This window comes from Pyrus communis, chromosome 17 (assembly GCF_041283825.1).
Source record: "Pyrus communis isolate YQ-2024b chromosome 17, ASM4128382v1, whole genome shotgun sequence".
NCBI classification, from domain to species: domain Eukaryota; kingdom Viridiplantae; phylum Streptophyta; class Magnoliopsida; order Rosales; family Rosaceae; genus Pyrus; species Pyrus communis.
This window is the reverse complement of record NC_142581.1, coordinates 20,674,155-20,692,165: the sequence shown is the minus strand read 5'-3', so window position 1 is coordinate 20,692,165 and position 18,011 is coordinate 20,674,155. Positions and strand designations below refer to the sequence as shown.

Below are 18,011 nucleotides of genomic sequence, written 5' to 3'. Positions count from 1 at the left end.
AAACTACCTTGACAAAGCCAATTCAAAATGTAAATTTATCTTTACACCCATTTAGAAAATAAAAAACCCAAAGTGAATAATTTGGTGAAGTTTCTGCTTGTTTATGGGAATGAAAGCTTTATGGAGTTCGACTTATGTGGACAAGTTGAATAATTTGACGAAGTTTTTACTTGTTTATGAATCTTCCATATACTAATAATAGTTTATCTTTTTGGTTCCCCCTTTGGATTGTATGGCGTGAACTTGACGAACACTTCTATTTGTTGAGAAGACTAGATGTGTGGTAATGGCAAAAAAGTTAAAACAAACTTCAAATCAATTAAAAATATATCCAGAAAAAATATTAGGGTTTTTTTTGGTCGGAAATGAAAGAATATTAGGTTAAAAAGGGAAAATTCTTCAGCCTCCATCCTCATCTACTACTCAATGCCATTGCAACTCCTCTATATACTTCTCCACATCTAATTAAAAAAAAAAACAAGAAAGTAGGAAGAAGTAATAATAAGATTTCCTTCATAATGTTTGGGAGGGGAGGCTTTGCCACCATATCCACTGCTATACCCAAAATTTCATCTTCTCAACTCTAAAAAAATTGAAATCAACTGAATTTTTCTTTTTTTTTTTTTGCATAAATTGATTGATACCTTGGTTGGAAGATTCAAAATTTCAAAATTACCCTTCATCGATAAAAGAAAAGTTTGTTTTTCTCTATGAGAGCTCTTAGAGTTTTAGCCGAAATGAAGCAGGATAAAATTAAATACTGCCTAATGATATGGTTTAATTATTGAGTGTGGCCTTATTGATAAATTTTAGTTTTATTATTAATTTCATTTTGTACTTGATGGTAATCATTGTAGTGGGTAAAAAAGATAATTTATATTTAAAATTTAAGATTAGTGTAGGAAGAGGTTATATAGTTTAAATAAAATTTATCTAATACTAAGTACTTGTAAGTATTGTAGTCCAATCCATAAATTTTAAAAAAACTCTTTTAACTACTTCTATCAAGCACTACCAAATGCGTTTTTGTGATGTAATAGCACTTTTAACCATTCTAACTCGAAGACATTTTGTATTGTTCATCTAAAGGCCCAAAAATACAGTTATCTAGAAGCACTATTTACCTAAATTTGTTCTAATGTTGCGAATTTTGTTCTAGAGAGGTCTGAATTCTGGAAAAAGAATGTCATATGGAAGATTAAGCTTCCATTTCACAAGTCAAGAGTCAGTTTTCTGCTTTGTTGGGCTTGAATTTGGTTCTAGAGCTCTCAATTTCGGAAACAAAAGGTCATATTGGAAGATTAAGTCAAAAGTCAGCTTTTCGCAACTTTTCTTTGTCGGGGTTTAATGCTGCATTAGCTATGTGCTTACGCCACTTTTCATATTATATTAATCAAATTCCAACGAGCGATTACCGTTGTTGACATTAGCAATATGTTTTGAAGGGTAATGTTAGTGGGTTTAAATTTTTAGACAAACCAAATGTTCTGTCATCAATAAGAAATAAGCAGGTTAATTGACGCTTAATTAATAATTCAATCATCTGCAACCACATCATTTAATTTATAAAATTTGATCTCCCTAGCATTACCTTGTTTTGAAATACACATTTTATGCTTTTTATTGGACGGAAAGTTCTTTAATTGACAAATTTCAAAATTTAGTAAGTATGATCGTAAATTTGTATTATATCTGTTGTAGTAGAATTCACATTTCGTCTCTCCAAAATGTAAAACAAAATACAAATATGGTTTTTCGTATCAAATTTGCATATCTCCAATAAAGATGCTCTTATTGATATGTTCTATGAACTAATATTTGTTCTTTTGATTGAAGGGCAAACTTACATACATGTTTGAAGTGGCTGTAATTCTTATCAATTTCTCGTCTCAAAGTTGAGTAAAATTTGAAGACGTGGATGCAGCAACATTGTTTGGAGCAGATTTATTCCCTAGTTCGAATCACCCTTTTTGTATTTTGTATTTATTTGAAGCATAACATCGCTTGTATTATGAAGAGGTCCTAATTAGCTGAAATTCCTCCCCCACCCTTGATCAAAACCAAAAGAAAAAAAAGAAAAAAAGAAAAAAAGAAAGGCCTTCCCTCGTGCATTTTGACCAAATGATCTTTCCTTTGACATTTGAAATTAAATTTGGGGTCTTGAATTGCTAAAATAAGATATAAGTAAGAGGTGACTTGTCTTGCTTACACAAAAACCAATCTTATGTAGTAGATTCACACAATCTGGAAAACTTTGCTATTTTTTTGGGCTTTTTAGCCAAAATGCTTTGTGATTATGTCATAATTTTTCATTTTGGTTTCTAAGATTTGAAATTGATAGATGTAATCAGTGAATTTGTTCAACGTCAATTATTTTTGCCATTCCATGAAAAATGTATGTTAAATTGAATATATTTTTATCAAATCAACCCCGCTACTTACTTTTTCACCCTGCTCTCTCATTTCCGTCCAACAAAAACTGCTATGCCATTAAAACAATTTGGCACCAAATTCAAGTAAATCATCACAAATGGTCTTTGAAAGAAATAAATAAAAAAAAAATGATGAAAAACCAGTGCAGGGGTTAATTTCACAAAATACTCTAAATTTAATAGAGATATTTTTACGAAATAACAAAAATGATTGACCATAAACTCAATGACCACTTTTATCGTTTTTAAAGCTTAGGGACTAAAGTGAGGAGTTATGCCAATTTGAATTATTTTAGTTAAAAAGCCATATATTTATTTTATTATGTGAGTCTAGACGTACCGTTGGTATATATATTATTATTATAATTAATGTCGTCATCATTATTATAATTGTTATTATTATTGAGCAAAAACAAAGTGTTCTTTGAATTGCAGCAGCTGCCCACCGAAAGTTAATAAACAAGGGACAGTTAAACCTGGACATGAAATTGATCTCCTCTCCTCTCATATACACTTTAAATATTTGTCAATCCGCACAAAAAAATACAATTAATTAACAATTATTCACGCTAAAAGTTTAGTTAAACAACATAAATTGACAACTAAATAGTGTGAATACATGAGTCCGGAGAGATTATAATGGTCTCCCAAACGTACTAATCCATTTTTCGTGTGATCCCAATTCCATATTTTTTTTTTCCTAATAAGTACATGTTTATGGAAGATTACTTGGTGCATTATCACTATTGACAAAATGTCTAGACAGTTTTCATCTCAAGTGCCGGTCCAGTTTAATTTCTCTATGCCAATATTACTTGTATAATTTAGTGGATCAATCAAAACTAATGAACTTTTGCTATTGATTTTATTGTCGTTATGTAATTATTGTTCGAAATATAGTGTTAAAATTGCATCAGTGATTAATATATTGTATAAATATATATAATTGTCGGCATCAAGCCTTCAATTGTTTGATGTGATCGTAAAACCAACATGCATGATTGAATCGTGAGAGGTAACCATTAGACAACTAAATGAATTAAATTTGAGTGTAGATGGGGTGTAGACTAAGCCTTATAATAGGCTATCGATAATGTAGTTCGAATTAACCTTTGACGAGAATCGAACTTAAAATTTCTTATTTACAAGTGAAAAGAATACCACTAGACCGTAGTACTAAGTGGCGTATGAATTGTTGTAGTGCTCATTGCTGATCAAGTAATAAGGTAATATGGCGCTAATAAGTTAATAAAACATTAAACTGGCCGATTTCACAATATTTAATGATCTAAATCAATGACATTTTAGGTCATCATTAAAATATTAATCTTATAAAAATTCCCTTCAAATTATCTGCCTGTAACCAAACAAATGAACAAATACAACGTTGTCCATAAACAAAGACATGTTGATGGCAATCATATTAAATGGCTAAACAATTTCAGTTTGGTGAGCTAGTAAGGATTTTATTTGGATGAAAATATAAAACATAAAATTATGAATTATGTCCAAACCGATAGCTAGTGTAATATTAACTTATTAATCAGTTAATGCTTGGATAATAATATATACTATATGGATCATGATGAATGGACCATGCAATCAATGAGGTGAACAATGTAGAGACAAACATTACGTGTTATCTACTGAGATGAGCACTACACATACAACAGATTATCTAATATTTATACAGACACACAAAGATGTAGGGACACACTGTGTAATCTGAGGACTTTATCTTAACGAGTTTGTCGCACTACGGCGTTTAGGCCACAAATACATAGCCATGTGAAGGGAATTTATACGCATATCCCTTATATTAATGATCCTGGATAGACGATAGTAAACATGTAAACTTTTTTTTTTTAAGGCAATAATATTTCATTAATCAAATAAAACGAAGAACATCATTCACGAGAAATAAAATTTCATGATTACAAATGTTGTTAGTGCGAAAAATTGGTAATTTTTAACAAAATGCACGTGTCTGTATTTTTCTTAGACTAGTATTGATTTTCATATGTAATTGTTGAGTCTAAATATCTCCGGATTTTGATCTCAAGAACGTCAAGCAAAACCAGAGACATTGCTTTAGGTAAGTTTGTCATGTGCATGCATATATACTAGGTCGATTATTAGTTGAAGGTTAAATGTTGATTAACTAATGTTGTTAAATACAATGGGCTGTAGCTTTTAAATTGGTAATTTTAGTGTGTTTATTTGATAAAGCTTTATTGATTAGGTTAGTTCAACCCATTAGTATTGTAGCCGCATGCTAGGTTAAAATAAGAGGCAACATAAATATATGAGTGCGCGCGCGCGCATTAAGGCCGCCGCATGTTTGCGTGGACACTGAGAGCATAACATTGCAAAGAGGTTTTTTTTAGAGAAAAATTGAGAAATCATTCATGGTCTACTTTGTGCTTTAATCTTAATATCAATATGAGAATGTTTCTTGTGATTCTCGTAATTGATTTATTGTGTTAAATCATTTATATCATTCCTATTGTGTGATCGCGGATCTCTTATGCGTTTGAGAAGTATTGTGCAAAGTTTGTGTTGGAGTAATCGACAACCGCGACCAGTTTCGTGGACTTTCATGTGGAGAAAGCAAGTTGCATACTCAAGTAGCAAGGCTGCGGAGGATGAAACTGCCTTCTAGTACATGTCTAGTAAGATCTAGTTGTTTGACTTATAGTGGATTGTTTTCTGCCTAGCAAAGTGCTGGAAGATTTTCATAGTGGTGGGTTTTACCTCGTTAAATCCTACATGGGTGTGTATTGTGTGTTGCCAATTGATTTTATATTCCGTTGCTGCTAATAGGATTGCAAGTTTGTTTCAATCCTATGCTCTGATATAAACGAACATGTGAACCATTCTAGTACTTTCAAATGCAACAAAAAGACATCCTTTTTTTTTTTTTTTTTTTTTTTTATGAAATGAATATTACTATAGTTTTCTTAAACAAACAAGAAAATGCAACAGAAAGACTATACAAAATCTACCCACATAACCATATCCAACCAATTGGAAAGATAACGCTCACTAGGACAAAACCTTGCATAAGTTTTTGATAACTTGCAAAAGACGTCACTCCTTCACTAAACTTGTAACATGATAGTCTCTCTTGTATGTATAAGCAAGACCGAAATGATAGTATTTTATTTTCAAGATAGTCTCACATCTAGTTATATTGACATATTGTTAGCCTTCACACTTTTTTTTTTTGAACAAACGATATTATCTACACTAAGAGAAAACAGACACATATTTAATTTCAAAACAAAATGCTATATGAAAACCACATATCCAATTGCAAAACAAAATGCTTTATAAATCCACTACCGTTTCTCCTATAAAAAAAACTATATAAACCAAAAATGCACATTGTTTTGCGACCAAATAACGGCATCTGTATGGAACGGAAGCTCATTGTTTCCAAAACTTCCATATATATGATTCCTTGTAAACACGGTCTTGTAATCAAATAATGACATCCTACCTAGAATCCGAAAGTAAAATCCATCACAATTTGCAGAGGTTTCATAATTTTTTATGAAGTATTCTTGTTGCTGCCGAAAGGAAATTGAGATTTTACTTCAAAATTAATTACTAATAGAGAGTAGCTCAAGTCTTTATAAAGACAGACAACGTACGATAAGTTTTCAATATGCTGGACATCATTTCACTACAGTCAAGCCAAAAGTTGACGTTATAAACACACGTTCTTAACTCATATTAGCTCTCACATATTAGGTGACTTGAAAAACGTATATTCATTAAGCTTCACACATGAGTAAAACTGCTATAATACTAAACTAAATGATGTAGGACAAGATGGGGGTCGATTAAAGTGGATAAAGTTAAAGAAAATGAAATGGTTGAGCATTGGCAAGAGATGACGCGTGAAAGGAAATTCACGTTCAAGCATAAAATATTTTGTGATAAAATATGGAAAGGCTTATTGTTGGAAAATTCAAGTTGCTTGAATGGTTTTGCGAAAGTTTGAGTTTTGGGTAATTTTATATTTTCTTCTCCCATACCGATTAGGCTTCCATTTCTCCAATTTTTTTTATTTTTATATTTCCTTTATTCACTTGATTTCCAATTACCGCTAGATTAGGGTTTGATACCTATATAAGGCTTATCTTGGAGTTGTTATTCAGATTCTTCACATTATTATCAATTGAACTTTAAAGGTTTTCTATATTTTTTTTTTAATTCCGAGATACTAATGGATTTCAATTTATTCTATCCAATTTGATGCTTGTCTATCGACTCAATCCTTCCATCTTATTTTGTTGACGCGTCACTAAAATTTGATGTTATAAACACATACAAAATCTCTCAAACATTCTAGCGTAAAACAACACTTCGATGCTAACAGCACTAATTTGTAAACGCCGGCCCTGACGTACGGGAATGGCTTGAAAAATTGTCCAGGTTTGAACCTAATCCAAAGATGTCCTGAATATTCTGATGCTATTTTTGCACAGAAGCGAGACTGAACGATGAACTAACAAGTTGACTCCTAACAAACTTTCCCTTTTTTTTTTTTTTTTTTTTTTTTTTTTTTTTTTTTTTTAAAGCTGCAACATGTTGAATGCTTTCGTTTGACTTCAATTTGGTGAAATTACAAGTATTAATATGATTGCATGCACAAGCATACTTTGCTGGCGGATCATAAACAATCTAGCATCTACTCTACCAGTAATGACCGTCTTTTGAGTAAGTTATGTCGGTTCTAATTAAAATATAACCGACATTGCTTTCCTAGTCATATCCTCACCATGTGTTTATGTTCTTAAGTTGGTACACATATGGGAATCATGAGAACGACTATGAAATTCACATGTTCTTTAATCATCTAATAACATTTTCGTGGCTGATTATTATTATTATTATTATTTTTAATACTCATCTAATAAAATTTTCGTGGTTGATTATTATTATTATTATTATTTTTTTTTAATACGTTTTTGCATCAATCTAAATCAAGCGGAGGGAGGAAAGTTTGAATCTGGGACGCAGTGAGTTGAGTAGAAAAGCTTTAACCACTAAGGCAATACGTCACTTGCATACCATATTGTTATTATGGTTGGAATGGACCTTGTGAAATACTAATGGTAAAGATGTGTTAAGCGGTTGTTCAGTAATCATTTCGTTTTTCGTTTTTAATTTTACATTTAGTGCTTGAAATAGTGGAAATATATATATATATAAAAAAGGAGGGCCAAAGAAGGGTGGTAGAATAAGCGGAAATAGATGAATGAAGAATAAACGAAAATAATTAAAATAAATTTTGGTTTTTAGTTTTTATAATCTTCTTACATTTCATTCTACTTATCTCCGAACCGAAAAAACTTAAAATAAAAACGAACAATTACCAACCGGCACTTTCCGAGCTCTCTTTCCGAGTTTATCTCCGAATCGATGAGGTCATCAGCGATATCAAAGCACTTCGTCAGGATGGTGTAGTCATATTTCTTCTTTTTCAGCTTTTGGGAGAGAGGCGAGTGGATATAGAGTCCCTGTTTGAAGACCATTGTAGCGAGCCTGTCGTTCGACTTCTCGATCTTTACCAATTCCGCATGGAATTGCTTCAAGTAGGCTTTGAGACTCTCATTCTTAGCTTGGGCGGTCATGCTGAAATGGCCTCATGGCGCTTGCGTACATTACGATGCACATAGTAGGCTTTCACACACATTCATGTATTCCATATAATCATCATAAGGTGGCCTAGTGATAGGGGATGAACTTCAGGCTTGCATTCCACATGACACGTCCTGGTGCTAGACAATCTTTCTGGTCCCCAAAAAGATGGACTGCCATGACAAAATTACTAGCCGGTCCCCTTTGTAAAGAAAAACAAATGTATTAATATATTTTTCAATAATATGCAAAATGGACTTGAATTTTCTCAATTTTGATATTGTTTGGCTATTTTTACTTCCACATGGCATCACTTGCATGTACTTCCAAAGTTTGTCAATGAATACAAGAAAACCCTGCAAGTTACGTTGAAGAAGATACCGACTGCGGCACCCCAATTTCCTAATCCATAGTGTTTTTCCATTTTTATAATCTAATTAAATGTTGCGCGGTGACAATTGTTAGACGATGATAAATTAATTAAATTATAATATCGGAGAATATTAATGCTGGCACATAGAGTCCGTTAATGGGAATGTGAAAATTGACAATATCAAAGGCCTTATTAAATTGTCCAAATCGACCAAACCTTTCTGTCTAGAACTTTATGTTTATATATATAAATACAATAAAACCGGTTGGAGGAAACATTAAACACTAAACCAGGACCCTCCCTTCTTCACAACAATCAAACACTATAAAAATTCCCTTCCAAGCAGTCCCAATATTTCAGGTTCAAAAAACCCCGTCTCTCAGAATTTATACGTCAAATTCTCAGTCGTTTTTGCATACCAAGTTTCTGCTTTTTGTTGGTACCAAATCTTGTACCATGGCGCTGATTTCTGGCCTGCCGGATGATATAGCATATGACTGTCTAAGTCGTGTTGAATACGACCAGTTTCCGACGGTGGTATCGGTGTGTAAAGGGTGGAAGGCGGAGGTTGAGCTGCCGGAGTTTCTTCAGCATAGGAAGGTTGCTGGCCGCAGCCAAAGACTCATTGTGATGGTTCAAGCCCATGTGGTCTCAAACCATGGTGTCTTCAGGAGTCCGGATAGCCCGGTTTACCGGCTCACTATTTGTGAACCGGATTTGGGTAATTGGTCCGAGTTGCCTCTCCTTGCCGGTTTTGCCAATGGGCTACCCATGTTTTGCCAATTGGCAGCAGTTGGGTCCGATTTGGTGGTGATGGGTGGCTGGGACCCGCTTACGTGGACGATCTCGAAATCTGTGTTTATCTACAACTTTGTGTCCGGAGCGTGGCGGCGTGGGACTGACATGCCGGGTGATGGCAGGATATTCTTTGGGTGCGCGGCGGATTCGGAGCGGATGGTGTATGTTGCCGGCGGACATGACGACGAGAAGAATGCATTGAGATCATCAATGGCGTATGACGTGGCAAAAGATGAGTGGATTCCGTTGCCTGATATGGCAAGAGAGCGTGACGAATGTAAGGCGATTTTCCAGGGTGGCAAACTCCACGTCATCGGCGGATATTGCACTGAAATGCAAGGACGTTTCGAGAGGAGCACCGAGACATTCAACATTTCCACGTGGCTGTGGAATCAAGTACAGGAGGGCTTCTTACAAGTCGCCACTTGTCCACGGACATGTGTGGACGGTGACGATGAGACAATGTACATGTGTCGTGGCGATGATGTGGTACAGCAAAAACACGACACGTGGAAATTCGTGGCCAAGTTGCCTGCTCAGTTGCGTAATCCCGATTGCGTGACAGCGTGGCAGGGTAAAGTATTAGTGATGGGGAGTGCTGGGTTCGGTGAGCCCCACATGGCTTACGTACTGCATTTGGAAGATTACATGTGGACAAAACTAGAGACACCTCACAAGTACTCGGGCCATGTTCAATCAAGTTGTTATTTGGAGGTATGAGTCCAAGCTACAAGTCTAGTTGTCGATTTGTTCCCTGGATTTGTAAGAATGAGTATCTGTCAAGTTCCTTTTGTATTTGTATAACTTGTAGAGGAATGTTTTTTCGCTTGATAAGAGATATCAAACTCGTTATTTATTAAAATTGTATATAATATTCTCACATATAAATAAAAAAAAATTATTAAATTGTAATACTAAGTTGAAAAGTTTTAAATATCCTACTGGCACCAAATACAAATGATGGCGATTATTAATCCAACATGAACAAATTTGGGCGTTGGAAGAACGATGACACAAATTTGGGTGGGGTTCACTTTATTTTAATTTTGCTTTTTTTTTTAAAAAAAAATTGATTTTAAAATTATTTTTATTTGCCACGTCATAAAAAATATGTGCCTTATATTTGACACGTCACTATTTTAACGGTTGTATGAAATTGAAATGAAATAGTAGTAAATGTAAGAGATTGAAATGTTTTAAAGATATTGTAAGAAATTGTAATAGACTCCAAAGCTAAGGGGGTAAAATGTAATTTACCCTAATTTTAAAGAATTTCTTTTATTGGTTAATTTGCTATAGAAACTCATATGGCTGCTCTCCGAAGATCCTCATTTTAAGGATTTGTGAGAACCCCTTTTTGATGAGCCCTTGAATTGATCTAATTGTAGCAAAACTGATGAGGTCATATAATCCCATTATACCTGAACAAAATGAGCCAACTTCAAATCCAAGCTATGAAGAAAAGGCATGGAAAGGATAAGATCCGGAGCTCAGTACGTAATTATTTGTGGTCAAAGGTGGAGGCGAAGATCAGAACTATCCCATATCTGATGGAAATCGAAAAAGGTGCACAAATCAGAGGGAAGACAAATCAACAACTAAAATACAACTAGCGGCATAAAGTATCACAATTGGTCGTGAAATTAGGATCCCTCATCATTTTGGTTTTGGAAATTGAAGATCGATCAAATATGGTCTCTGAAATTGACAACTGCAACTACCCAATCATCGAATTCTTTCCGATTAATTTTTTGGCATTTGAAAATTAAAAAACGGCGTCTAAATCTGTTTAAGCATCTGCCTAGACTGCCCAAACCGTCCAGACCCGCCTAAGTACTCACTTAGGTTGCGACTCCTACTTAGACATAAAATAGATAACTTTCATTTGTTTTTTCTTCAACAAATTGTAAAAGACTTATTGAATGCTTAGATGAAAACATATCATATGCCCCATGTTTTCATTATGTTCTAATACTTTATAATCTATATGTCATTTTATTCTATAGTTTATGTATCCCAATGAAATTATATATTTTTTAAGAAAAGTAGACACTTATTTATATGATATATATATATATACTTAAATCCGTCTAATCCGTCTAAGCCGCCTAATCCGTTTAGGCGCTAGGTCCCATCCCGCCGCCCGACTAGTGCATAGCGTCTTCTAAAACCTTAGATGAGTGTGGACCCTAATTTTTTTAGTTAGTTCACATGTTTTCATTTTGTTTAAATATAACAAGATTATATAACATCATTAGTTTTGCTATCGTTAGATTTATCCATGAGCTCATAAAAAAGAAGTCCCCAGAGTCATAGGTCCTCAAATTGAGTTATTTAATTTTCATTTTCCATTGCTTATTGCACCATAATACCACTATGATATTACAGTGGTCACAAGACAATCTTTCTCCTCGTTGGCAGAATCAAGACAATCTTTCTCCTCGTTGGCAGAATCACAATTGAGAAGATTATAGGAGTTGTATTAAAAGGAAAATGCTATATTTGTTTAAAGAAATCATATCTTATCTATTGTCTCTTTGATTACACTAACCAATTTGTATTAAAAATAGTTAAGTCAAGTAAACCAAAATTGAATTTTGAAGTCAAATCATTTGCAGAAAGCTATTTTATTGTCATTTGGTGGCTGCGGAACAACGTTATTTTAGTTTATTAGAATGGAATGTCGATAGAAGTAAACCCTTGCGTTTGTTGAGAGTTGTCCCATATTGGTGAGGGATAATATTTGTTATGTGTTTATATGATCTTAAGCTACTCTCCATATTGCCAATTGGTTTTATGGTGGAATCTCAATTTCATCATGGTATCAGAGTAAGGTTATCTACATGTGAAGCCCAACGGCCACAAGTGCTCCACGTCACCCAGTTGTTGTCCACGTGTAGGCTTGAAAATTTGCCACACGTGCAGAGACGTGTTGAGAGTTGTCCCACATTGGTGAGGGACAAAATTTGTTATGTGCTTATATGATCTTGGGCTACTTTCTATATTGCCAATTGATTTTACGGTGGAACTTCACTTTCATCGTAGTTGTCTTATAATTTCTTCAACTCTCAACCGATTTCCGCCGCGATCTCCTCCTTCTCCCTCGCACAACCATGACCAATCTGGGAGCACCACTCTCCAATATCATCAAAGAAGCCGATACTGACCCACAAAAACTAAGAAACCTAGAGCAGCAAATATACCTCTACCGAGAAAGATCCAAAAGTTAGAGAAAATTTTCATTGTGACAGAAATACGGATAGTGTGCAACACGCGTTTTTATATAAATGGTAATAAATTTTATATTTTAAGTTATTAACTTTTTAACACACAAATCTCACCATTTATATAATGACATATGGTGTACCATCCCGTATTCCGATCATAATAAAAAATCTCTCCAAAAGTTGGCCCTAGCGCTACCCTGATTTGTAAATGCTGTAAAAGAGAAGGTGACTATCCTAGTACAGACGAGAAATTTTTCATTATGCGCGAAACACGGTAATACACCACATTTCATTATATAAGTAGAGAAAATTTTATATTTTTTGAGTTGTTAAATTTTTAACACAAGTATCTCACCACTGGACACGTAGTGTATCACCTCGTGTTCCGTGCACACTGAAAAATCTTTAGGTACAAAGAATTGGATTGGAGGTGTTGTTAAGAACTTTTGTACGACTTGTCGTGTTGGTTATAGCCACAGGACTGAAGACTGCCCCAAGAAATAGAACGGAGACGGAGAGTGATGATGATCAAGATGACACCCTCGTTTACAACATTTAGGCGACTAATACATGGTCATATGAAGAGAGTTTTAATTCACATAACCTTATATTAATGGTCCTGAATAAACAATAGTAAACTTGTAACTTTTTTTTTAAGATAAAAAGTATTTCATTAATCAAATAAAACGGAGAATATGATTAACCAAGAATACAATTATACAATTACAAACGCTGTTAGTGCGGAAAATTGACAATCCTAACAAAACGCACGTGTCTGTATTTTGCTTAGACTAGTATCAATTTTCATTGTAATTGTTGAGTCTGCATGTCTCAGGATTTTGATCTCAAGAACGTCAAGAAAAATCAAAGACATCACTTCAGGTAAGTTTGTCATATGCATTCATATAGACTAGGTCTATTATTGGTTCAAGGTTAAATGTTGATTAAATAATAGGATTTTTAACCAAAATAATCCCTGAGATTAGCATAACTCCTCACTTCGGTCCTTGAAATTTAAAATCGATAGAAGTGGTCCCTCTAGTCAGTGGCGAAGCCACGTGAAGGCGAGGAGTGGCGGCCGCCACTCCCCTCGCTGGAAAACACAGCCCCAGCGTAGGTTCAGCTCCTCCCTTCCAGGAAAACCCAGCCCCTCTGCTCCCTGTCTATTCTACGGGGAACTAGTTTTGTTGCACAACAGCAGAGTGGATTCTATTCTTTTTTTTTTTTTTTTTTAAATCCAGGCCAAAACGTCGTTTTGGTCTTGGTAAAAAAAAAAAAAAAAATTAAAAAACTTACACGAAACGGCATCGTTTCGTCTGTTTGAAAAAAATATATATATATATGGTTTTTTTGGGGGGGGTGGGGTGGTGAGACCGCGTGTCCCCCATTCAGCCTTTCTTTACTCTCTCAGCCATTCTCAAGACCAATTAGAGACAGAGAGTAGCAAAGCTGCCCCCCAAAATCCCAGCAAGAGGAGCAACGGAACGAAACGGAGTCAACCCTGAGCCGTTTCCTCTCACTCTCACAATCTCACTCCAGTCCAGCCACTGAGTCGCTGGCTTCCAGGCCAGCCTTCAAACTTCAAAGGTAATTTGGTAAATTTATAATCCCTACCTAACCCTAAATAATTATTTAATACGAATTTTATTTAATTGGTATAGAAATAGAATCATATTCATATGGTAATGCACTAAGTTAGGTTATTGGTTGTTGATTATTGATATGAAATTAATTTTTAGGGTGAAAAATAAAATTTGAATTCTTGATTATTGATTAATTAATTGAATTATTACATAATGTATACAATTATTCATATGATTAGTTGAATTGAATTTTTATTTATTGAATAATTTGTATGCTAATTGGTATTGATTAATTGAACTGTTGGTTGGATTAGTTATTATGCATATTAGTATAGTTTACTCTAGGATTAAGAGTCTAAGAAATTTTTTTTTTCTTACAGTTATGTAATGGAACGATACTATAAGAAACAATGCTTAAATCTTCCTTCAAACATTTCGGGTAGTCCTTCTTCAACTATTCCGAGTAGTCCTCCTCCTCCTTCAAATATTTCAAGAAGTCATCCTTCGAATATTCCGAGTAGGTCACAACAAAGTGAAGCCACTGAGTTGGATGAAATATTGGCTAATCTTCCTGCGTCCTGCACATAGACATCGAATGCTTGATTATCCATCTAATTATCGTGAAGCAATTCGTAGACACTATTTCCAAATGATCCTTGTCAACCTAGAGACCACATCATGCCAAGAAAAGTTAGCGATAATCAATGTTTTATCATCGGTTGGTTTGATAAGTTTAAGTGGTTGGAGTGTAGTATATCAAAAAATGCTGCATTTTCTCGTTATTGTTATCTTTTCAAATGTGATTTTGATCAAATGGGTAGCACTGGAAGTGATGCCTTCATTGAGATAGGGTTTACAAATTGGAAGAAAGGACTCGAAAATCTTTGAGTCCATGAGGGAGGCGTTGGAAGTCTTCATAATAAAGCTGTACAATAAGTTAGAGATTTGATGACACAAAAACAACACATTGAAACATTTGTGAGTAAGCAAACCGATGAAGCTCGCATTAATTATCGTACTTTATTGAGTGCCTTACTTGAATGCACAAGATGGTTGTTGGGACAATGTTTGCCTTTTCGTGGCCACGATGAATCGTTGAAATCAAGCAATAGGGGTGATTATTTGGAGTTTATGCAATTTCTTTCCAAGCATAATGAACAAGTTAGGAAGGTTGTGTTTGAGAATGCTCCCAAGAATCTTAAGTATGTTTCTTCTTATATTCAAAAAGATCTTGTCCGTGCTTGTGCCATTAAAACTGTAAATGCAATCACTAAGGATATGAAAGGTGCATTTTTTTCTCTTTTGGTTGATGAAGCACATGATTCTTCAACTAAAGAGCAAATGGCGGTGGTATTGCGTTATATGAACAAAAAATGAGAAGCAATTGAAAAGTTTTTGGGTGTTCAACATGTCTCATCTACAACTAGTAGCTCGCTTGAAGAGGCCATTGAGAGATTGTTTGCTACAACAAATTTGAGTATGTCCAAGTTACGAGGATAAGGTTATGATGGAGCTAGTAATATGAAATGTGAGTTAAATGGTCTTAAAACAAAGATTTTGAACGAATACTCTCAATCATTTTATATTCATTGTTTTGCACACCAACTTCAACTAGCTCTTGTATTCGTGGCAAAGGAAAATGAGGATGTTGCCAATTTCTTCATCAATGCTAGTAGTTTGGTGAATCTTATTGGATTATTGTGTAAGCGCCGTGATGCATTTAGAGAGAAACAACAAGAACAAATTAAGAAAGCTCTTGATCTTGGTAATCTTGAAACAGGTAAGGGGTTAAATCAAGAAAGTAGTCTCATGCGTCCATGTGATACACGGTGGAACTCGCATTATGGTACTATAGTTAATATTATTGTTATGTTTGAAGCCGTGGTGGAGGTGGTAGAATGGATTAAAAGTGATCGCAACCAAGATAATCTCGGTAAAGCAACTAGGTTATTCAAAGACATACAAACTTTTGATTTTGCATTTCACCTTTTCTTGATGAGACTTATATTGGGAATTACAAATGAATTATTACAAGCATTGCAAAAGAAAGATCAAGATATTGTGAATGCGATGGCGTTAGTGGAAGTATGCAAGCAAAGACTACAATCCTTGAGAGATGATGACTTTGGGGACTTGCTTCATGATGTGGAAAAGTTTTGTGAGGAGCATGATATTGTTGTTCCTAACATGGATGATTTGCATTTCGTACCTGGAAAATCAAGGCATAAAGCCCCAAAAATCACAAACTTCCATTATTATCGTGTGGACCTCTATTTTCAAGTCCTTGATATGCAACTAAAGGAATTGAATGATCGCTTCAATGAGGTAAACATTGAGTTGGTTCTTCGTATGACATGTTTAAGTTCGGTGAATAATTTTGCATCTTTTGACAAAGCAAAAATTGTTCGTTTAGCTCATCTTTATCCTCAAGATTTTGACCGTATAGACCTCATGAATCTTCCAATTCAACTTGACAAGTACATTCATGATATGAAGATGCATAGTGAGTTTTCACAATTGAGAGGAATTAGTGATCTTGCAAAAGAGTTAGTGAAGACCGGGAGATGTGAAAGCTATATGTTGGTGTATAAGCTTCTTATATTGGCTTTGGTGTTACCGGTTGCAACCGCTTTGGTAGAAATAGCTTTTTCTGCTATGAAGATTGTGAAAACACCATTGCGTAACAAAATGGGAGATCAATGGTTGAGTGATAGCATGGTTGTTTACATTGAGAGAGATGTATTTGCTTTTATTGATAATGAGCCTATTATGCGACGTTTTCATGACATGAAACTTTGCTGGCAACAATTGTAATTTGTTTGTATTGATTAATTATGAAAGACATATAAAAAAATTTAGTTGTTGCCATTTTTCTTTAACCTTGTACTTTTTTAAGTTCGCCCCTTCTCCCGAGAAATCCTGGTTTCGCCACTGCCTCTAGTTTGTCTACCATTAATCATTTTGTTCATTTTGTGAAAAAAAAAAAAAAAAAAAAAACTTCATTAAGTAAGAATAAAGTGACAAAAATACCCTCATTTTGTCAAATCTTTTTGGTCAATTGTTTATTAAATTGAGAGTATTTTTTGCATCTTGGTACTTATTTAATAGAGATCTTTACGGAAGGACCAAAATAATTGATAATGTACAAACTTAGGGACCACTTCTATCGATTTCAAAATCTAAGTAAGAAGTTATGTCAATCTCATAGGCAATTTTGGCTAACAGCCTAAATAATATTGTTAAATACTAGGGAGACCAAATTTGTAAATCAAATAATATAGTTGTTGATAATTGAATTATTATTTAAGTGTTGATTAACGTGTATATTTTTATTAGTTATCTATCATTTAATTTACGAATTTAATTTAAAATTTTGATCTTTCTAATTTATCGTAAACTAAATAATACAGCCTCAGGTCCAAAACAGTAAAAGAAAACAAAAAACAAGAGTTATTTAATTTGCGTTTTCCATTATTTATTGCACTAATAATACCCACTATGATAATATAGTGGTTACAAAAACAATATTTCTCGTTGAAAAATCACCATTAAGAAGATTACAGGGATTTATTAAAAGAAAATTGTTTTTTTTTTTGTTTACAGAAATCATATATTTGTTCCAAAAAAATAAAAATAAAAAAATCACATCTTAGCTATTGTTTGAAGAATATTACACTAATCAATTTGAATTAAAATAGTTATGTCAAATAACTGAAAATTGTATTTTAAAGACATAAATCTATTTTATTGTCACATGTTGGCTGTGGAACAACATAATTTTAGTTTATTGAAATAAGAAATTTGTTTAGACTTATTCTTTAAGGCACATGCTGAAACTATAGATACGTAAAGATCATGCCTAAAATAAAAGAGCAGCCTTTTAAGTGCTAATTTATACAACAAAATCCAAATGAAAAAAAAAAGAAAATCCAAATGAAATAAGGTA

General features: G+C 33.9%; 2 protein-coding genes and 1 pseudogene across 2 annotated transcripts; all 3 read left to right on the top strand.

Annotated features, from left to right (window-relative positions):
* The first annotated feature begins 8,686 nt into the window (after positions 1-8,686).
* LOC137749317 (F-box/kelch-repeat protein At1g15670-like) lies at positions 8,687-10,899 on the top strand. Its single transcript, XM_068489408.2, has one exon. The coding sequence runs from the start codon at positions 8,914-8,916 to the stop codon at positions 9,973-9,975; it is 1,062 nt and encodes a 353-aa protein (XP_068345509.2). The 5' UTR covers positions 8,687-8,913; the 3' UTR covers positions 9,976-10,899.
* A 3,553-nt stretch (positions 10,900-14,452) lies between these two features.
* LOC148689595 (uncharacterized) lies at positions 14,453-15,442 on the top strand (annotated as a pseudogene).
* LOC148689594 (uncharacterized) lies at positions 15,014-16,879 on the top strand. The gene has a single exon (XM_088688887.1). The coding sequence runs from the start codon at positions 15,587-15,589 to the stop codon at positions 16,877-16,879; it is 1,293 nt and encodes a 430-aa protein (XP_088545013.1). The 5' UTR covers positions 15,014-15,586.
* Positions 16,880-18,011: the final 1,132 nt, after the last annotated feature.

Bases quoted from the DNA above. Each gene is read 5' to 3' on its own strand.
- LOC148689594 (XM_088688887.1), top strand. From the start codon at position 15,587: ATGAAATGTGAGTTAAATGGTCTTAAAACAAAGATTTTGAACGAATAC.
- LOC137749317 (XM_068489408.2), top strand. From the start codon at position 8,914: ATGGCGCTGATTTCTGGCCTGCCGGATGATATAGCATATGACTGTCTA.